At 46.9% G+C, this 22,340-nt stretch overlaps 1 protein-coding gene across 1 annotated transcript in view; it reads left to right on the top strand.

Annotated features, from left to right (window-relative positions):
• Positions 1–22,340, top strand: part of TLL2 (tolloid like 2) — a 100,476-nt gene that overhangs the window by 16,523 nt on the left and 61,613 nt on the right. The window contains exon 2 of the mRNA XM_008144118.3: positions 1,484–1,594. Coding sequence (XP_008142340.2) covers positions 1,484–1,594 — 111 coding nt within the window. The remainder of the gene's footprint in view (positions 1–1,483; positions 1,595–22,340) is intronic.

Here is a 22,340-nt window from a genome sequence, read left to right as displayed (position 1 = left end):
GCAGTTGGGAGCAAGATCAGGCCATCAGGGGAGAGCAGTTAGGGGTGATCAGGCAGGCAGTGGAGGGTCATTGGGGGTAAGATCAGGCCGGCAGGGGAGGGCAGTTAGGGGCAAGCAAGCTGGCAGGGGAGGGCAGTTGGGGGTGAGAACAGGCCAGCAGGGGAGGTCAGTTAGGGGTGATCAGGCAGGCAGGCAGAGGCAGTTAGGGGCAATCAGGCAGGCAGAGGCAGTTAGGGGCGATCAGGCAGGCAGGTGAGTGGTTAGGAGCCAGTGGTCCCAGATTGAGAGAGGGATGTCCGACTGTGGGATTGGGCCTAAACCGGCAGCCAGACATCCCCCAAGGGGTCCCTGATTGGAGAGGGTGCAGGCTGGGCTGAGGGAACTGCCCCTCCGTGCATGAATTTCATGCACCGGGCCACTAGTCTACACTAATAAAAGAGAAAGATGCAAATTGACCATACCGCCGCGATGCCCACCATCCAATCAGGAGTGGGTATGCAAATTAATCCAACAAAGATGGCGAGTTAATTTGCATACGCAGGCACTGAGCGAAGACTGAAGGCTCCGCCCGAGCGAAGACTGAAGATTGAAGGCTCCGCCCGCGGCCGGAGCCAAGCCTGAAGGCTGCAGGCTTGGCTCCGCTGAAGACTAAAGGCTTGGCTCCGCTGCAGCCCCAGTCCCAGGTGCTGGAGGAAAACCAGTGCTGGCAGCCAGGGGAAGGAACACCTATTGCATGAATCTTCATGCAACAGGCCTTTAGTAATAAATAAAAGTTTTTATCAGGAAAAAGGGGACATATGTAATACTTTCAACAATAAAGATTAAAAAAAAAGTTTTTATATTTTTCATTCATGCTACTTATTAGCCACCCCACTGCTCCACATGATCTTTCCTCCAGAACCCAGAATGATAGAGTCACCCCCATCTGGAACATTGCTTGTCTTCTAGAAAAGGGAAAATAGGACATGGAGAATCATGTAGTAGCTCTCCAAGCTTCCTCCCGTGCTTAATTAGTCAGAGCAGGTAAAGTGGCTCATCCTGACATCAATGCAGCAGGGAAGTATAACCTTCCCACAGGGAAGGACAGCAAATATTGTGAACAACAGTGTTATTTATCACATTATGATTTTTCCTGTATATCCTGAGGACTCTGAAGAAGAGAGAAACAGCTGTCCTTACTGTGGTGGTTTTGCCCAGGATGGCCTACAGCTAGAGAAAGACAGGTGACCTTTCAAAATACCTTACAGACGTAGGCCTTTGATCTTTATGACAGTTGGCCCCAGCCCTGTGGCTTTAATGCACAGAATTATTATTTGTCTTTCCTTCTTCCCTACCAGCCCTGTGTCAGGATAAAATTGGATTGGCTGGACTGTCTTTTCTAGGTTGTGCTATCCAACACCCAATGCCTTCTGGGGTACTAGTAAATCCATTTCTTGACCTCCAGCTTAAATTGACCCACTTATGTGTTTTTTTTTTCTCCCAGCTGTCTTTTGGGGAGACATTGCCCTGGATGAAGAAGACCTGAAGTTATTTCATATTGACAAGACCCAAGACTGGATCAAACAGTCAGTGGAGAAAACGGAACATCGAACAGGTAAGTACTGTGTCATCGCCCTGCCCTGCCCTGCCCCAGAAGGAGGGGTCAGGGACTCACCAGGGGTAGATGTGAACCACAACTCATCAGTGTTTGACCTGTCAGGCTAGTGCCCACTTGTCTTTGGAGAACCAGAGGCTGTGGAGCTGGAGCCACCAAGTGTGCTGATCTTGCTAAGAAAATCTCATCTGCCTGTTCAGACTTGACTCAGTGGGTTCAGACCTGAGCTCAGCGTAGGTTCTTAGGACTCTGGCCTCAGGGTCCAGCACTCCAAACTGGAGAGGATTCTGGATGGGATGCATTTAAGGCATGTGTGATGCTAGTGATTAGCACTGGCAATGTTTGCCCATGGCTGACATTTGGCTGACAACCCAGGCAGAAGTTCCCTGGGGCCAGGAAACACGGGTGGGCTGCAGACTTGGATTCCTGTCTTCCACTCTCCCTCTTTGCCTCCATCTCAGGAGGAATAGTAATGGGACTGATCTTTTGAGTGCTCCCCACCTCCCAGCCACTTTTGCTCAGATACCCCAGCTCTGTGGAATCACCTTCCCTGGGGAGCTGAACTGTGGGGCTGATGGGCTGGTGTGGCTGACAATGGCTTATTTGGTGACAAAAACTCACATGTGCCTGATGCTACACTGTCTCTGCTACCCAAGACCCCCCTGAGACCCTTTCCTGCCACCCTCTTTTCCTTTTTTCTCAAGGCTTTTAGAAATTATTGTAGTAAGAGCACAACAAGAGATTTACTCTCTTAATAAATCTTAAGTGTACGAACAGTATTAGAAACTTTATTTTTCACAGCAACATACACAACCTTAATTGAGCTATAACAGAAGGAAGCATCTTTTCATAACTCTACCACTCCAACTAGCATAGTCTTACCCAGGTTCTTACCTGGAGGTCTAGAGAGATTGACACGATTATAATCTTTGTGTGGTTAAAATTATTTTTAACTTTTTTTTTTGCATTTCTTAAAAATAGTGAAATTCACATATCCCAAGCATACAATATAATGAGCTTTTACATACGTCCATGTAACCACCACCCAGACCAAGGTATGGAACATTTCCTGAACCCCTTATGACCCATCCCACAGTAGCCACTAGTCTGACCTCCATGCTGCAGATTCTTTTTACCTGCATAAAGGGATCAGGTAGTATGGGTAGTTTTGTGTTTCTTTTTCACTCAGCTTTATGCGGCGACATTCCCCCACATGGTTGAGTGAAGCAGTAGTTGGTTCTCTTTCATTGTAGTGTGGTAGTCTGTTGTATGAAAGTACCCTAGTGTATTCGTCCTTCTGTTCACAGACATTTGGACAGTTCAGTTTTCGGCTATGATAAATAAAGCTGCTGCTGGCATTTCTGTATGTGTCTTTTGGTGGACACAGGCCCTCACTTTTCCTGGGCATAGACCCAGGAGCAGAATTGCTGGGTCAAAGATGCTGCATACATTAAGCTTGGGTAGCTACTGTCCAACAGATTTCCAAAGTGGTTGTACCAGTTTACACTCTGCATGGGTACATATTGATTTGGAAAGCAGGAGGAGTGACCATGTATGATCCAATGAGGCCTCTTGAGTCTTGGTCTTTCCGGCTTGGGGACCTGCCTCACTCCCTGGGCCAGCACAGCAGTCAGTTGACATCCATCACCGTCGTGGAATGGGAATGCTCAGGGTTGCCCCTATCAGTGGCCCAGATGCTGTTCCTGGGGAACCTGCCACGGGACAGCATAGGGGCCCAGGCTTGGCAAATGTGAGATACCTCAGAGAGGGGCCTGGAGTGGCTACCCCCATGCCAGCTGCATTCCCAGCTGTCCGGGAGGTGGCCTGGGATCGCTGCGGTAAAGGGAAGCCTAGCAACCCTGCCTGCACCTCCTTCATGGCACCACCCTAGTGGTTTTCACCCTTTTTCATTTCATGGCACACACAAACCAATTACTCAAATTCCGTGACACACCAGAAGTTTTATTATACTTTTTGTTGACCCAACAACCACAAGAAATTGGTGTAATTTTGATTCATTCACACTGGACGGCTGTTGTCATTTTTTATTTGACAATCTGAGGGAAAAGAGGTTAGTGCCCCTGACTAAGTAGTCAGGCATTGCATGTTTTAAAACTCTTGCAGCACACTGGTTGAAAATCGCTGCACTAGCCCAATGCCGACATGGTCAGCCTTATGGTCTAAGAACTTGAGAGCCTGTCTTCTCCCCCATGAGCTGAGAGAGGGCAGAGTCTATGTCTTATTAAGCTTTGGATCCCCCAAAGCTCCCTGCACCTAGAAGGTACTGGCCACCATTGGCGGAGGAGGGAGAAGGAGCAGGTAGACAGAACCATCTCCCAGGGGCCTAAGAGATGAAGAGCTCCAGCAGGGCTCTGCTTCCAGAAGGGTGGTTAAAGCACTGGCCACAGTCGTGGGCTATTGGGTCAGACTGCCTGGGTTTGAATCCTTGAGCTGGGCCTTAGTTTCTTTGTTTGTCAAATGAGAATATAATGTTCTGAGGACAAAAGGAAAGAACTTGTGTGAAATGCTTAGCATGGTGTCTGGCACATAATAAGTGCTCAATAATATAAATTATTCTCCTCTTCCTCCTCTTTCTCCGTCTCCTTCATAATAGTAGTAGTAGTAGTATTTGCAGAAAGACCACAGACCTGGGAAGGTTTAAAGTTAAAGTGGAGAATGGGAATATTGGGGGCTTGGGCCAGAGGCCTTTGAAACATGTACCTACCTGCTGTTTCTTCCTTCCTAAGCTTGATATCTATATATCTATGTGTCTATATATTTATATATCTATATATCTATATACCTATATTGATATAGAGATAGAGATATTTTTCCCCCCAGTGTGTTTTTCTGATAAGGTAATTTTTATCATGATTATTTTTCTCTGAGGGCCAAGAATACTTTGCATCTATCTAGAATAGTTATTTTATTTTCAGAATGGGAATATTTTTTATTGTTTTTGCTGATTACTAATAAACTAATACTGCCAGTTGGGCTTAAAAAAAAAAAAAAAAGCCCAGTTCAAAATTGTAGAAAGTAGAAATCCCCTGTTATCTTAGCCCCAGGGATCGCCGTCATTATCTGTTTGCTGGACTCCTTCCGTCCCTAGATTCGGGCCATGTGCATAGAGATGTTTTTAAAATATAAAAGGGATTTTTTTCACCACCTCTTGTGTAACCTGCATCTTTCATTTAACACACCTGATGGACAGCTTGGGAGGAACATTGGGGTCTATGGCATCTAACGCACAACTCAGCCACCGTTTATCAAGCTGATCCCGTGAAGATGGGCACGGAGGCTGTTTCCTTTTTTTTCTGCCATGCTTTCTTCCTATTAGAAACTACTACCGTGAACAATATTGTGCAAAAATCTTTAAACATTTGCTTTGATTTAAAATAAATAAATTAAAAAGGAACCACACCTTTATCCCTACTTTGTACTTCCAGATGTTTGAAAGGATGTATTCTTAGGTATAGGTTATCTCATTTCAAAGCTTTGCTAAGTTCCCTTGTTTATTTGTGTGTTTTGGTGGGGCTCAGAGGTGAATCCTGCAGGGGGATGGGATGCAGTGTGGCCACAGAGGCCTCCCTTCCTGGTTCATCCTGTGAACTTGGAGCTGCTCTCCTGGCTGCAGAATGAAACAGTGCCATTGCGTTAGAAGTGACCACGTTGGCCTCATTTCCTAGAAGAGCCCAATGTCCAGAACTCAGTAGCAGAACCCAGGTTTCCCACCTCCCAGGCTGTGGTCCTCCCCTGTACCAACCTTCCTTCCGCTATGTTGCAGTTAGAAAGAATGAAGAACAATAGAGGTGCGTGTAGGCATTCCTTTGCCGTCGCTGGAAAGTAGGCTGGATTCGCCCTGGACCAAGGGGTGAGCAAAGACCTTGTACCCGGGTTGGCAGCCCAGGCAACTAATACAAGCATGCTCCTTAAATACCTTCAGTGTCCCCCTATCACTTACCAGAAACATTCCTTAGTCTGACCCCCAAGGCTCTCCATGCTTTGTCCACAGCCTGCATATCCAGCTCTCTTTCCTCTCCTCATCCTCTAGCACAGTGGTCGGCAAACTCATTAGTCAACAGAGCCAAATATCAACAGTACAACGATTGAAATTTCTTTTGAGAGCCAAATTTTTTAAACTTAAAACTTCTTCTAACGCCACTTCTTCAAAATAGACTCGCCCAGGCCGTGGTATTTTGTGGAAGAGCCACACTCAAGGGGCCAAAGAGCCGCATGTGGCTCGCGAGCTGCAGTTGGCCGACCACGGCTCTAGCAAACACAATGACACTTTGTATAAGCCTTGAGCACCCTCCCTTCCAGCCTCTGTTCCAGCTTTGCCCTCTGCTCCAAGTCCCCATTCTACAGAAAAGGAAATGAAGGCCCAGAGAAAGCTAGTGACTCCCTCAGGGCCCTACAACTGCTGTGTTCAAGACACCTCTTTATTCAACACAGCTGCTGGCTTTGGAGGCCGCCTGGATTGACACTGCTGTTAAAAATAGCCTCATTTTGTGCCTGGAATTTCCCCCAATTTTCGGACAAGCCAGTTCCCCTGCTTGGGAGTTGCCAGAGGAAGAGGCAGCAGCATTTTGGATGTACAGGGGCAAGGAGGCAAGAGGGCGTTCTTGAGGGGGAGAAAGTCCTGTGTGCATTTTACGTGCAGTGAGAAGAATGGGAGTTCTGGGCAGGCATTGGCCAGGCTGCTCTCTGAATGGGGCCCTTGAATTAACATTGCAGAGTTTCCTAAAGCTGCTAATCGGATTAGCTGTGTAGTGAAGGAAGTACTTAGCCGGACACACACACAGACACACACCCCCCTCTGGCGTCCTCTTCGAAGTGATGGTGCAGATCCTGACAGCCCCACTGCTGAGCTCTGACACCTCTCCTCTAGCCCCACAGACGTGGAGGAAAGGCCTGGTTGATGTTTGGGCCTTTTTGCATGTTTGTCTCTTCCCTAAAGAGTCCACGAAGACCATGTTGAACACTCCCATCTTTGCAAATGTCTGGAAACCTGGGGAGGAAACTTCATCCTGCAGTTACGCCATCCGGATAAATGGATCTGATTTCTTGACCTTTGTAATGAGGACTCTGAAAAGGGAAACGGTTTTAATTACTTATTGGCTCTGATGGAAGCTGATGTTTCCCGCCTTGTCTATTCTGAGCCACTGGGCCATGTCCATCTCTATTTAAGAAACCAACCTTGCTCTAAATCCTCATTTCCTAAACTGCCATCAGTTTCGGGCATCGGCATAAGGCCAACTGTGTGGGTATCCAAGTTCAAAATAACACATTAGCAGGAGAGAGTCATAGATATAAGTTTGGATAACTTCCCTCCCCGCTCTGGGCCTCGTCTCTGAGTGATGAGGCCCCTTCCTTCTGGCAGACCCTTTTTGCTCCTAGAGTTCCTTTTCCTATTCTAGTTATGACTTGGAGTGGTACAGGTTACCAGCACTTGGTCTCAGTGTTCCCATCTGAATAGAGGGTCACATGAAACCACAAAAGGCTAATGCATACCCATAAGATACCCACATGTCCCACACAGGTCCTGGGCTCAGCCTTTCAAGGTTTGAGGGTCTAAAAAAGACCCAACATGTCTCTGCTCTCAACACATTGTTTTAAAATTAAATTTATTGGGGTGACATATATATATATAAAAGCCTAAGTGACCATTACGCCCGGTCCACTGAATGACCAGTTGACCAGTCGCTATGAAGTGCACTGATCACCAGGGGGCATACGCTCAATGCAGGAGCTGCCTCCTGGTGGTCAGTGCACTCCCACAGCCAACCTCCTGCGGCTGGCTAACACCCGAGGTCCCCCCCCTCCCCTCCCCCCCCCCGCCGGCTGGCCCCACCCCAATTGGGACTGGGCAAGACGGCCCTGATCTGCCCTGATTGCCGGCCAGGCTTAGGGACCCTCACCCATGCATGAATTCATGTACCGGGCCTCTAGTGGGTTAATAAAATTGTATAGGTTTCAAGTGTACATTTCTATGATACATCACCACTAACCCTGTCCCCCGAGCTGTGAAGACTTGGTCTCCCACCCCTACCTTTGAGAGGTGATGGTAAAAGATAAGGATGAGTTCCATGTACTGATGAGGCTGCACCTCCTCCTGCCCCCTGTTATCTCGGGTGGCCAGTTAGTGTGTGCCTTGTCATATCCACCAGACTGCCAACAGCTGTGACTTGTCCTTGTTTGGTCTTGGCCCTCCCTCTGTAGTTCCAGCTTCAGGCTGGGCTCTTGGGTGCGATTGTTTTCAGCAGCCCCATCAACGGCTGTCGTTTTCCACCCATGGAGACAGTCCCCAAACTTTGTAGACAGGGCTTCATTTTTTCTTCAATCTTCTTTCTTTTATCGATGTCTATGTCTATATATTATTGTTGATAGTATTACAGATATCTCCCATTTCCCCCCAATTTCCCTCCCTCCTCTCAGCCCCCCTCACCCCAGCTCTTCACTACCCTATTGCCCGTGTCCATGGACGAGAAGAGATAAACCAAGTTCGTCTCTCTTTGTCCTCCCAACCCCACATCAAAGTATCAGTCTGTTCCATACCTCCATACTTGAGTTCTTCAATTTTTTTTTTAATTGGGAGTGCTGCTAACTGACAAATGTCCAGATAAGAATGGGGGCAGTGGTGGTGGCTCCCTGTGACATCTTGTAGAAGGGACAATGTCCCAAACTTATGAATGAGTGCCAGGTTAAACTCTTGCTAGACGGTTGGTTGGGTTCAAGTCTGTTTTCGCTACATCATGCAATGCCAAGTGCCATCCCTGTGAACATAGGTGGCCTCTGCTGCTGGGACACTGGCTTGCAAAGCTGGAGAGGGATAGGAAGCTGTCAGGGAGCAATCTTACTCATCCTCCCCCTGTCTCCTCAGAGCTGAGGAGGAGGGATATGCCCAAGGAATAAGGTCTTGGTGACGTTTTTCTCTAAGTATATTGTACCGGACATTTTGTGGGTCACAGACCCCTTTGAGAGTCTGATGAATATTATGAGCACTTCTCTGAGAAAAAGGTGCACACACCCAGAAAATGTTGCATGCAATTTCAAGAAGTTGAACTACTCCCTGGATCCTAAGTTATGAAGCACTAGTCCACAGTCTCCCTTTCCTGTCTGTTTCCACGCTGTTGGAGATGTTCTTCCTGGACTGAGGAGAAATGCAGTGTAAAAAGGCATGGATGTTGGAGTCAGGCAGGCCGGGGTTTGCCTCTCTGGCTCTGTCTTTTTTTTTTTTTTTTTTAAAAATATATTTTATTGATTTTTTACAGAGAGGAAGAGAGAGGGATAGAAAGTTAGAAACATCGATGAGAGAGAAACATCGATCAGCTGCCTCTTGCACACCCCATACTGGGGATGTGCCCGCAACCAAGGTACATGCCCTTGACCGGAATCGAACCTGGGACCCTTGAGTCCGCAGGCTGACGCTCTATCCACTGAGCCAAACCGGTTTCGGCTCTGGCTCTGTCTTGATGAGCCGTGGGACTTAGAGTGACTCATTCCCTAGTTATAAAATGGGATGTTAACACCTGTTTTGCAGGGGACATTGACAAAGCATAATGTAAAGCACTTATCCCAGAATCTGACACTGGTAGGTGCTCAATAAATAATAGCCACCATGGCTGTCCCTGGGCCAGCTCTTCTGCCATCTTTTCTCTCTAGCCTACTTCTGTGTCCCAGGCTCCCTAAATGCCTTGGATTCTTTTTCTTTGCACTGCTGGTCAGCACCCCCATGGGCTCTCTGGAGCTGGGCCTGCACCAACGTGATCTGATCCGATCCCTGTATTTAGGTCCCACCAGCACATGGGAAATCTCTATCAATCCCCAACATAAAGACTTCCCTTTTCTTCCTGAGTCAAACTCGGGGTCATGAAGCTGGCTAAACAGAGATCTGAAAATAGATTAAATGTTGGTTCTTCTTTAATAGCAACAACAACAAGAAAAGAATAAGAACTACCATTTGGTGTGTGCTACTTATGTCTTAAATACTTCCTATACATGATCTTGTTGAATCTTCACAAAACAGCTCTATGTGGTAGGTAGTTGATCACACAACTGATTATCGGCAGAGCCAAGAGTAGGACTTAACTCTGTCTCATGTCAAAGGCCTACATTTAGCCTCTGTACTCCATCGCTTCTAGAAACAGCTGCTGGCATCACCACTAACCCTGTCCCCTTGAGCTGTGAAGACTTGGTCTCCCCACCCCTGCCTTCGAGAGGTGATGGTAAAAGACAAGGATGAGTTTCATGTATTGATGAGGCTGCACCTCCTCCTGCTATCTCAAGTGACCATTCAGTGCCTTGCCGAATCCACCGGACTGTCAACAGCTGTGACTTATCCTTATTTGATCTTGGTCCTCCCTCTTTAGTTCCAGCACCAGGCTGGGCACATAAATGGTGCCAGACAGACACTTGTGAGTTGTGGATGGGGCCATGAGCCTCAGAAGTATATGGCGGCCTCCTTGCTTCCCTGCTCCTCTATGTCCCAAGAGGCCAGTTAGGGCTAGGACTTTTTGTTTGAATGTGTGACGCCTCAGACCCCAGCCTGGAGTGGTTGGCAGCAATGAAAGAAAGGCTCATGCTCAGGGGTGGTGCCCTTGGGCTGGGCAAGCCCAGATCTGTAGGGAGTGTCTGGAAAGGGCATTTTTTTGGCCATGTGGTTAATAGCTTACCTTTACCGGGCCCTTTGTGCAGATTCCCAGATGGAACTGTGGTCCTTAGGAGTGCCGGCGTTCCAGCTCGCCCCTCCAGGGCTCCTTTCCGCCCTTCTCTTCAAAGACCTGTGGAGGGGCCCTCAGCTGACGACTTTGTTTCACCCTTGCCCCACCCACGTTGCTTTGGCTCCCACGGTTTAGAACTTGATCTTATGCTGAACTCCTACTGTGCACTGCTGTACGCTCTCCCCTTGTGTCCTGTCCACAGCTCTGCTGGCCTCTGACACCAACTTCATGATTAGTCACTTTCCTTCCCTCTTTCCTTCCTTCAAGTAACAGATGCTAACTGGGGACTTCTGTGCTCAGCACCAAGGATACAGCATTATACATTTTTCTTCTGCTATTGAAGTGATGGAGTTTTAATGATGGGATTGGTAGTGGTCATGCTTTGAGAGTACCGGAGGAATGGGGCAGGCTGGAGGGGTGGGACCTGGGATCAAACGCTCCCACTGGTTGGGGGGACCACCAGCCTCTCAGAGGAGGTGTGGTCAATAGACAGAACTCATCCCTGGAGAAGTCCCAGCTGACCAAGTGACAGCTGTCATCCAGGCAGGGTTGGTGTTGGAGGCCAGCCTAGGGTCGTGGTCGGCAAACTGCGGCTCGCGAGCCACATGCCGCTCTTTGGCCCCTTGAGTGTGGCTCTTCCACAAAATACCATGGCCTGGGCGAGTCTATTTTGAAGAAGTGGTATTAGAAGAAGTTTAAGTTTAAAAAATTTGGCTCTCAAAAGAAATTTCAATTGTTGTACTGTTGATATTTGGCTCTGTTGACTAATGAGTTTGCCGACCACTGGCCTAGGGCATAGGGCCTGATGGAAGGCAGAGCAGGGCCATGGGGAGGCAGCAATGTTCATGTGAGCCCAGAGACCCTGGCAAATAGCACCAGAGAGGCCTTGCCTAGAACTCACACAAAGTTCCAGTTCAGTGCCAAGAGCTCAGAAGAACAAGGTACGGACCCCTGGTTCTTTTGGGAAGAGGGTATGAGGGAGAATAACATGCCAGAAGCTTGGCCTGAGAAAATAAGATGGGGATAAGCATCAGAAATTGAGCAGAACCCCACAGATCAAAATCAGGTCCAAAGATGTGCTGCTGAAACCCTCAAGTGTTGATCCCAAACTTTTTCAACTCCCCCAACTGAGCACAGGGCCGGGTGAGCCCACAGCAGCAGTTGGCAGCTGGGAGACAAGTGGGAAGGGCCTAGTAGTCATTCCGCCCATAAAGTTTTCAATTTAGTAAGATGATTTGAGATGATAAAGAGGCATCTGATAAAGTGCACATCTGTTCTTTGGGAAGGAAAAAAGAATGCAACATAAGGATTCTATCATCTCATTCCCTGGGGCCTCATTCAGAGGCTGACTTATACCTTGGATGGAAGCCAGAGTTCATTGTGAACTTGAAGTGTTGGGAAAAGAAAATTCACCTTTTGGTTGATTTTTATTGTGACTACATTGGTCAGAATTTGGAGAAACTGGGCTGGGAGTCCACTTGGAGCCACAGTGGGGGCTGAGAGCCAGGTCGGGGCGGGACAGTGACCACCTGTGGGCATCCATCCATCCAGAGAGCCCTTGTCCCAGGCCTCCTAATGGGCCATGGATTTGGGAGCCGGAGTCAAAATGGAGAGATTAGTTTGAGAAACCAGGACAAATAAGAGCTTAGGACCTGACATTCTAGACAAGTTTCCTTCAGTTTCAAGGTACAGAATCCCACTCCAAATAGCTGAAGTAAAATAGTTTATTTAGAAATATATTCTCATGGCCATCCATCTAAGACAGAAGCAGAAGAGCTGGCCTCTTGGGGATTGGGCTAGAAATTGGAGGGAAAGGAACAAGGCTGGCTTCTCTTCTCGGGGGCCATGGAGTGTCTCGTTTTTGCTTTGCCTCACCTTTTTGCACCTGACCCATCATGGCCAGCATGTCCAAGTCTATATCATGACTCCTCAATTCGAGGTCCCCTACTGAATGTCTATAGTACCTACTGACGTAAGGGTACCATGGAAGTCCCAAGAGTGGAGAGATATCCAAGGAAATAAGTATAAAGTGAGCTGATCAGAGGGCTGACAACAGAGCCACCAAGAGGTAAGAGGAGCAAACAGTGATAATGGAAGCAGGTGGTGGGTCTGTGCCTTTGTTCCAGAGAACATGAGAGCTGGGCATGGGCATGACTGAGGATCCGATCTTTGCCTCTCGGTTTTGGCCAACAAGAGGATTGTGCCTTACCTCCCCAAGCATCACGTTTTGGTTCTTCTTAATCTGATACTATTTTTGTTCTCCTTTAACTATGTATGTTCTTATTTATTTATTTATCGAATGGTAGTCTGATTCTTGTTCTTAAAGTAAATGGTAATTGATTTCTAAAGCAAAATGGAATGAAATAAACCCTACTTAAAGTCTTGTTATTTATGCAGCCCTCCAATCAGTCATTCCACATTAATGACCTAGACATGAAAAAAAAATTCCCACCTTGACTTAGAGTACCTGTAGTGGATCCTTTTTGACAAAATAAAGGATGATCTAGCCAACAAGTAATCACTTCCTAATATTTTTGAACTCAGCATTTGTAGTTTTCTTAAAGCTATGCACCTTTGCTCTGTGTTTCTTGGCCTCTTTGAGATGTTTGCATTTTCTTATAGCTGGGAATGGACCTTCGATTCAAATGCATTTACTACTCAAGTATTTTCTTATTGGGCATGATAGTGAACTATATCATTTTTGGACAAAACTAGTGCCACAAACTTTCAGAATTACCCACTATATGGCAGACATTGGCCATGTCACTTTACCTTATGGAACCTCAGTTTCCTTATCTGTAAAATAGAGGGTTGGATTCAAGCTTCCTGAGTGCCAAGAATGAGTCTTCTTGGTTCCTTTGCCAAAGATAAGCCATGAATGGATGGGGACTCACTGCTGCATGGGGTTTGCTGCATGCATGTCTGATTGGACAACACTAGTTCTGGGCTCCTCCTTCATTGAACCTCTTAGAACTTTAGAACAGTCTGCTCCAATTGCATCTAACCTGAGACCTTCCAGAGACCCTCCAGTGGGGTCCCGTAGGTGTTGGCAAAAATGTGATTGTAGCCTCCCTTCGTCTTATCTTAGCAATAAACAACAATGGGCTGAAGAGAGGAGGTTAAGAAAGGTCAGCCTGCCTCCCACAGCAGAGCCACATGAGGGATGGAGACACTGCACACCCGTGTCAAGTGAGCTGGACTGGGAAAGCCAGTGACGCAGCTTGAGGGGTGGCAGATGGCCCTGCTGGGATGAGTTTGGATGAGGCATCCCTCTGCCATCATGCTAACCTGTTGCTGGTGTATAAGACAAAGTCACGTATCTTCTGAGGTTGTTTACATAACATCTGCAGGTCATTATTTCTGTGGTTTCCAAGGAAGTCCAGAGAGAGAAGGTTATGATGGTGGTGGAGTTGCCAGTGGAATCTCATCCCGAGTTCTGGTCATCTTATTTCTCTTTGGTGTCCTTCAGTGAGCCTGTATACCCTAAACAGCGAGAGAAGAGCCCCAGCTGGCCTTGACATTGAACCTCTGATCTTTACCCAGCCCCTGTCCTGTTCCTACTGCCTCTTGCTTTCTGCTTCCCAGGTTCTCCATTACCCTCAAGTATTCCCTGCAACTTGGCTGCCATTGCCCAGGGAATTCCTTCCATCCCTGACATTGGCACCCCCTAGAGGCATGACTTTTCCATTTACTCTGCAGCCCAAAGGTCCTAAGGGGTCAGCCCATGAGCCAAATCTGGTCTGCAGATGGGTTTTGCTTGTTTTGTAGTGCTTAAAGAATTTTAATTTTACTGCCAACATTTAAAAATCAGGTTTCTCATAAATATCCAGAATCTTGGCTTCTCTTGAAAAATTGGAAGATCTGGCCATGTGGGTCCAGCAACCCCACATGGTAACAATCAACGGAGTTGCATGATGATGGGTTGAAATCGGGAGGAGCAGGTGCTCTGCTATTTGCCACAGACCCCACTACTCCCTATCCACCTCCCCCACCCAACCTCGTTCACTCTGATGTGTTACGTGCCTGGCCTCCCAACCTTAGGCATTTGAGTTTGCATATGGGGCCACTGAAGAAGAGACACCATTCTTGGACCCCCATTCAGGTCCCATGACACTGGCCAGGGCCACTTCTCCCATCTCCTTTAAGGGGGGAGGATCCTAGAGCTTCAGCTATTGCCTGGTAGGCTGGAAAAAGTTCCTTCCTCTGGAACATCTTTTCTTCTTTTCCATGAACTTTCAGTCTCTGGCACCTGCTTGCAACACAGCAGGTCATGTCTCGGGCCCTGGATGATACAGAGGGGAAAACAGAGAAGTCAAACAGGACACTCGGTGTCTTGCAGGAGGTGATTAATGGCCCAGCATGTGTGTTGGCACCAGAACAGTTTCTTTCTGGCCCAGTGAATCAGTGGGTTAGAACCATTAATGGGTATTAACCACTCTGAAACAAAGAGCTCATTTCACTGGCATATGCCATCACCCAAAAAACATTAGTTACCTTAGCCTCTAGTTACCTGTACTACCTCTTAAATGTGAAGCCATTGCTCCACACTTCTTGAACCAAGCTGAATTCTGTCCTGAAAGGTCAGGGACAGGTCATGAAGCTTCGTGCTGTTCTTTCTGCTTCTCTCTAGTTCTCTGGAGAGGGCGTGGGTTGGCCTTTTCCTTTCTTTGATTTCCTGAGTTCTATGCTACTGTTTCTGTGACGCAATTTATGGGGTTTGCCCTTTGAGATATTTGTACATCTTTATTGGTCATTTGGCATCGGTGCAAAGGCCACGTGATAAAATTCTTCTATGAAGACACACATGTGCTTTACACCTCATTAAACTCCATTTCCTCATCTGTAAAATGGAGATAACAATAATAATACCTCACCCCACACAGGTGCAGTGAGGATTAGCTGAGATAATTTATGCAAGCATTAGCCAATTCAATTCAGTCCAATTAAAATGGATGTATTTGTTAGCATCTGCTGTGAACACCACACAGTAGAGATAGAGAGGTGTTGTCTCAGTCCTTCAGGAGTTGTCTTGTGGGGACAACAGATTAGTTTATAAATAATTGTAGTGTGGGCATGATATGACCAGAGCTAGGAGCTCCTTGAGAGTGGGAACTGTGTCTGATCTGTTTTTCTGTCCCTGGCACCTGGTCCAGTGCCTGGCACAGAGAGGTGCCCCATAGAAGATTGTTGAATGAAGGAAGGAATGAACACGAGGGACATGAGAATGAAGCAGAGAGGAGGGGGATGGCTTCACGCAAGAGGTTGAGCTTAGAATGTGAGTCATGATTGCATTAAACCCATAACTTCGTTTGGGGAAACTGACCTGAAGAGTAATCATTAGTAAGATTATGGCTACAATGTGCCAGGCACTGTTTGAGGTGTGCTCACAAACTGAAAAGTTAGAGTCCTATTATGTCGATTTTTATGGATGAGGAAACTAAAGCTTAAAGAAATTAAATATCTTGACAAAGACCACTTAGACAGAAAAAGCTGTGCAAAAGCTGGGCAAATTGTTTCTGTGTTCTATTCCTGCCTGATACCTTCCCACCTCCAGTTGTAACCTTTCATGTCCTTCAATGCTACTTCCAGGAAGCCCGCCTGGACTTCCAGGTTGGGAGTGGGATTTCCTTCATCTGATTGCTCTCACTGTTCTTTGTGCCTCATGGCTCCTGTGGGTGGGTTAGTGTCTGGTTCACAGCTGTGTCTCCCACACAGTCTAGCACGGTGGTCGGCAAACCGCGGCTTGCGAGCCACATGCAGCTCTTTGGCCCCTTGAGTGTTCTAACGCCACTTCTTCAAAATAGACTCGCCCAGGCTGAAAACCGACTTCTGCGCATGGGCCACGAAGTTTCAATCGCACTGCACGTGCGCGCCCGCATGTGGTATTTTGTGGAAGAGCCACACTCAAGGGGCCAAAGAGCCGCATGAGGCTCGCGAGCCGCAGTTTGCCGACCCCTGGTCTAGCATATTGTGGAATTAACATGATTCAGGGCAGGTGGTGAGAGCTATCCAGAAGTGGAATCCTTAGGTGGTTCCGAGGAAATCCAATGGTTCTGAGCTCAGCTGGAAGTAAGGGGCCAATCAGCTCCACTTTCCCAGGGATAAGAGGATGACTACACATAATCTAGTCACTCGAGTCTTAAAGTTTATCTTTAGTTAACTTTTAATAGCTATTTGATATCTCAGATTGTTATGGGTGAGCACTATTTGGAACCAGGTTTAAGGAAATCCATGCCTGGGTACAGTGGATGCTTTTCTCCCACTGACTGCCATTGACTTTCAATGGATTCTCAGCCTAAACTTGGTTTTGTTAAGTCTACTTTAAGGATAACTTGAACTTTTTACTTGACTTGTGATGCTTCAGGTATAAAATGTCTTGTCTCTGTGGCTTATTGTTTCACCCCAATCTGCTCCTTTAGACTTCAGAACAGTTTTAGAGTCAATAGTGATAATCCTAATAAAAGAGTAATATGCAAATTGACCGTCACTCCAACACACAAGATGGCTGCCCCCATGTGGTCAAAGATGGCTGCCCCCATGTGGACACAAGATGGTCATCACAAGATGGCCAGCAGGGGAGGGCAGTTGGGAGGGACCAGGCCTGCAAGGGAGGGCAGTTGGGGGCGATCAAGCCTGCAAGGGAGGGAAGTTAGGGGTCACCAGGCTGGCAGAGGAGGGAAGTTGGGGGCGACTGGGCCTGCAGGGAAGGGCAGTTCGGGGGGACCCAGGCCTGCAGGGGAGAGCAGTTGGGGGGGACCAGGCCTTCAGGGGAGGGCAGTTAGGGGGGGACTAGGCTTGCAGGAGAGAGAAGTTGGGGGTGACCAGGCCTACAGGGGAGGGAAGTTGGGGGGACCCAGGCCTGCAGGGGAGAGTAGTTGGGGGGGGGGACCAGGCCTGCAAGGGAGGGCAGTTGGGGGTGATCAAGCCTGCAGGGGAGGGCAGTTAGAGGTGACCAGGCCAGCAGAGGAGGGAAGTTGGGGGCGACCGGGCCTGCCGGGAAGGGAAGTTGCGGGAGGGGGGGGGGCAGGCCTGCAGGGGAGAGCAGTTGTGGGGGACCAGGCCTGCAGGAGAGGGCAATTTGGGGCAATAAGGCTGGCAGCGGAGTGGTTAGGGGGTGATCAGGCTGGCAAGCAGAAGCAGTTAGGGGCAATCAGGAAGGCAGGCAGGCGAGCAGTTGGGAGCCAGCAGTCCTGGATTGTGAGAGGGATGTCTGACTTCCCATTTAGGCCCGATCCTACCGAGATCAGGCCTAAATGGGCAGTCGGACATCCCTTGAGGGGTCCCAGATTGGAGAGGGTGTAGGCTGGGCTGAGGGACACACACCACCCCCCCGCCCGTGCATGAGTTTCGTGCACCGGGCCTCTAGTCTATAATAATAAAAGCATAATATGCTAATTAGACTGGCCCGACCTTCTGGACTAAGCCAGGGCTGCGAGGGCCAAGGCAGCCGCCTCAGCGGTGGGGGCCGAGCCCCTTGCATGAATTTCGTGCATCGGGCCTCCTGTAATAATACTAATAGCTAACTCAATGAGTGCTGATTATGGGTCATTGTTCTATACCTTGAATGTATAGCTCTTAATTGGCATAAGAACCCTAAGAGGTGAAGACCCTTAACCCCATTTTATGGATGAGACAACTGAAACACAGAGAGGGTCAGTGCCAAGGTGTGGACTCCGTATTTTTCTCTTTCCATGGCCAGAGCAGAAAAAAAAGATTGGACCACAACTTTCCATCTGTGTAAACACAACTATGTTTCTTTCCCATCGGCTAAAGGTTTCCCCAGCAACCGTGTGTGTGTGCGCGCGCTCTCACACACTACAAACTGCAGAGCACATGTTTTTAGACAAAAGTGTATGCTGTAATCTAGTTCTTCTTTTTGAAAATCTTTTTACTTCCCGATTTTAAAAAATAATATATTAAATAAAATTTGGAAATTTTGGTAAGTATATGAGAAAATAAAATTAATCCAAAAATCACCAACCAGAGATAATCACAATGGGCATTGTGGGTATTTCCATTTCAATGTTTTTCCTTTTTCTTTTGTTTTTGTAGATGTTTTTTAAAAACATGGGTTCAGACTCGATTCTATTGGAATCACACTGGGTACTACGTCTTAACCTGTTTTTTTACTTATACTATGAACATGTTTCCCATTTAGGAAACTTTCTTCTAAAACAGTTTAAAAGGTTACACAGTGTTCCATTATATCATAATTCATCTTACCACTCCCCCGTTGGGTGTGGTTGTTACAGTCTTTGTCATAAAAAAATGTTGAGATGAACATCCGTTGTCTTCATTGCCAATCAACCCCTTAGTACAGAAACCTAGAATTCATGTTCTTGGGTCAAAATCAGTTTTGAAAGACTTTGGTACATCTTGCTAAATCACCTCATCACATGTTATCAATTTATATTGCTCCTCCACCAGCAGTGTACAAGGATTCCCATTTTGTTACACACTCGCCGATATTAAATCACTTCATTAACAGAAACTGGCAAAAAACCTTTTAACTCATCTCTCCTTCCCTTCTGTAGCATTTGAAATTTGGCATAGATATAACCATTACTTGGCACCGAATTACTTAGGATTACACATTGATTGCTATCGTGGTTGCCTAGTTTGTTTCTGAATCAATCTGTTTAACCGTCATGTCATTTTCCCCTCTAACGGATAATTGAAACCTCGGCTGAGCCTGTATGTCTTGCAGGTAGTTTTCTGACCGAGGCGTACAGATATTTCATTCATTGACCTTGCCTGGAATGCTCGCTCAGACCACAGGTATAGGGTTGAGGGGCAAGGGTTATTGAGCATGGATTCTGGAGTCAGAAGGGCCCACCTTAGAATGCAAGTTTAGTCTTTTACCAGCTGGATGACCTTGGACAACGTATTCATGAGCCCCAGTTTCATCTTCTGTAAAAGAGGAACGATGCTTACTCATGGGGTTGCTGTGCATTTACATCTGACCAAAGGGCATGGCAAATTGAGGCTGCTTAAGACAGGGTTGTGAGGACGAGACTGCAGCAGCAGCTGGTGCGGCTCAGTCAGCCCTCACTCCAGCCATATCAGACTCATTTTCCTTCTTCAGGACTTTTTATTTGCTTTTCCCCCCCGCTAGAATACTCTCCCAAATGAATGTCCCCTTTCATCATTCAGGTCTTCGTTCTGAGCTCACACCCGCCATTGCTCTTTCAAAAGCTCCGTTTTAATTTCTTCAACGTGCTTAATCCCTCCATGAAATGATCTGTTTATTGTTGATTTTCATTCCCTCCATGGAACCGTGAAGGCACCAGGAAGGTAAGCCCTGCCTGTTCTGCCTGAAGGAACCCAACACAGTGCTGCCCAAAGCAGGCCCTCAGCCAATAGGTAGTGAATGAATGGACTGGTAATAAAGCAATTTTTAGGATCTTTACTGGAGATTACTTTTACTTTTTCTTTTTCTTTTTTTTAAAATATATTTTTATTGATTTTTTACAGAGAGGAAGGGAGAGGGATAGAGAGCTAGAAACATTGATGAGAGAGAAACATCGACCAGCTGCCTCCTGCACACCCCCCACCGGGGATGTATGTGCCCGCAACCAATGTACATGCCCTTGACCGGAATCGAACCTGGGACCCTTCAGTCCGCAGGCCGACGCTCTATCCACTGAGCCAAACCGGTTTCATCTACTTTTTCTTTTTCATAGACTAAAGCATAGCAGTTTCATGCTAGATTTACCTCTGATGAGTCAGGGCTGTACATATTAAAAAGTCAGTGTTAACCTAAAAATAAAAAGTCTGAATGAGAAGCAACCAATGTTTACGTGAGATCAAAGAATTCTAATCTGGGAAGAACAGATTCAGGCAAAAACCCAAATAGTGTCCCCCCAATACAGGGTTCCATGGGAAAGGAAGGAAGATGGGGTACGTTATTTCATTGGTGCTGGACGAGGTGAGGTTAGATTTGTACCTCATGGACTGGCTTAAGATTTGGTTATCTGGAAGAAGGCTAGATTGGTACTTCATTGATTGGTCTGATTATTGGTGAAGTCCAGTTCCATCAGTCCTTACAAACAAGATAGTCTCATTCCAACTGACTTCTTGGAATGCTGGCAGTTTTGTCCAGTTTGGAAGATAAGGAAAAGGAAGATGTGCAGGGTAGTTCCTCTGAAATGGCTACTCCTGCCCTGTTTTAACATGGCTCCACTCATGTCATCATCGTTCACATCAGGAAACGTGAGCGCGAAGGTTGCCCAGGCAAGGTTACTTTAGCATGCAATGTATACTACAGGCTTTGACACCGGACTGATCTGGAAAGAATCTCAACCTCCCCACCCAATGGCTATGTGTCCCCAGTGTTAGTGTAACTGCTGAGAGCCACAGTTACCCTGCATGGAAAATGGGGATATACCCACCTGAGAGGCGGGGGCTTGAGGCTTAAATAGATAACATATGTGTTGTACCTGCAAATAATCAGCGCTTAAAATGTTAACTTACCCTTGTGTTTAAGAAAGCCAAAACCCAAGTAGTGTTTGGCTCTAAGAGTGAGGGGTGGAGGGAATAATTAACATAACATTTTGTTTATTAATTACCAAATTAAGAACATGAACTCGTAGCCACTACTGTTCAAACGAACAAGACTGAGGTGTGGAACCAGGCTCTGCCCTAGATGGCTTTGGATATACATAGTTAATATTTCATTAATTACGGCGGAGGGGCGTTGTGTGTACATCAATGGCTCCTATGATGCATCTAATTAAGCCACTTTTTTGTTCGAAGCAGAAGAAAATTGGGCTTTCCCAAAGAAAAGCAGCTTGCTCCCAAAGTTGCTAACAGATTGCTTCTTAATTGAACTTGGGAGGTGAATTATATGGTGAATTAGAAAAAAAGAACAACTCTGAATTTAGTGAATTGTTCCATAAAGGAAACTGTGGGATTGAATTGCAAATGCTGGATAGAAACATTTCAGCCTGGCCCCCAGGCATCGCGGGCCGCTGACCTCCGCTGTGTTCCAGTGAGAGCGTGAACAGGCCCCGGGCTCTCTTTTCAAGGCCTGGAGGGCATTCTTTCCCAGAGACCAGCTGTAAGCCTGGGTTTCTTATGCAAAGGAGATGTTTGAATAAACCCCTGTGACTAATGAAATCTACAAGATCTTTGCATATCCTCTGACTGAAGAGGTAATTAACCAAAGATCAAATACAAGGATATATATATATATATATATGTTTTATTTTTCCAAATATTTTTCTCTTGAAATCCCACCCAAGGAAAAACATATCCCCACACTCTGAGTCCCTCCCCCATGGCCCCCGAATCTTTGTCTGCATCAGGCTGCATTTCTCTGTTCCTTGTTCTGTGTGCCTAGTACTGCAGCTTTAGCCACAGCCACACCTGTTTTTAGTGAAACAGAGCAACACTTTCCACGAGTGTAGATGTGAGAAGTGACTTTTCTTTGCATTTGATGTCTGTCTCCAGTCCCACATCTTCCATTCCTGGTGAGCCTGGAAGGAGAGAGGTTGGTTGTAAGAAAATAATCCTGAGATGGGGCTTCCTCTGACAGGATGCTCTGAGTATTGAATCTCAACCTTGGCTGCGTTTTAGAACCACCTGGGAGCTTTAAAAAATCCCAAGGCCCAGGGCAGTTAAACAAGAACCTCTGGGGGACCCAGGCATCAGTATTTTTCTAAAAAGCTTCCCAGGTGATCCCAAAGTGCAGCCAAGGCCGGGAACCATTGCTACGAGAATATCTGCTTTCCTCCCTCCGAAACTGATCGAGACAAATTTTTCCATCGGTTCCTCTGAGTTAAAGATTATTGAGTTCTCTTTTCAAGCAACGGTCACCCAACCATCCGTCCATCCATCTGCCTGTCCGTCCATTTATGCATCACATATTGTATTGAGTGCCTGCTGTGTGCCAGGCACAGTGGTGGCTGTTTGTGTTAGGACAAAACAAAGTCAATTTCTTCAAAATGCTAAAAATTAGAAACCAGGCTGGGAGGTGGGGGGCAGCTGAGTAAATAGGAAATCACAATACCGTATTTTCCGGCGTA

Source organism: Eptesicus fuscus, chromosome 17 (assembly GCF_027574615.1).
Source record: "Eptesicus fuscus isolate TK198812 chromosome 17, DD_ASM_mEF_20220401, whole genome shotgun sequence".
NCBI classification, from domain to species: Eukaryota; Metazoa; Chordata; class Mammalia; order Chiroptera; family Vespertilionidae; genus Eptesicus; species Eptesicus fuscus.
Note: the sequence above shows the minus strand (reverse complement) of the source record. Positions and strands in the feature narration are given on the sequence as shown.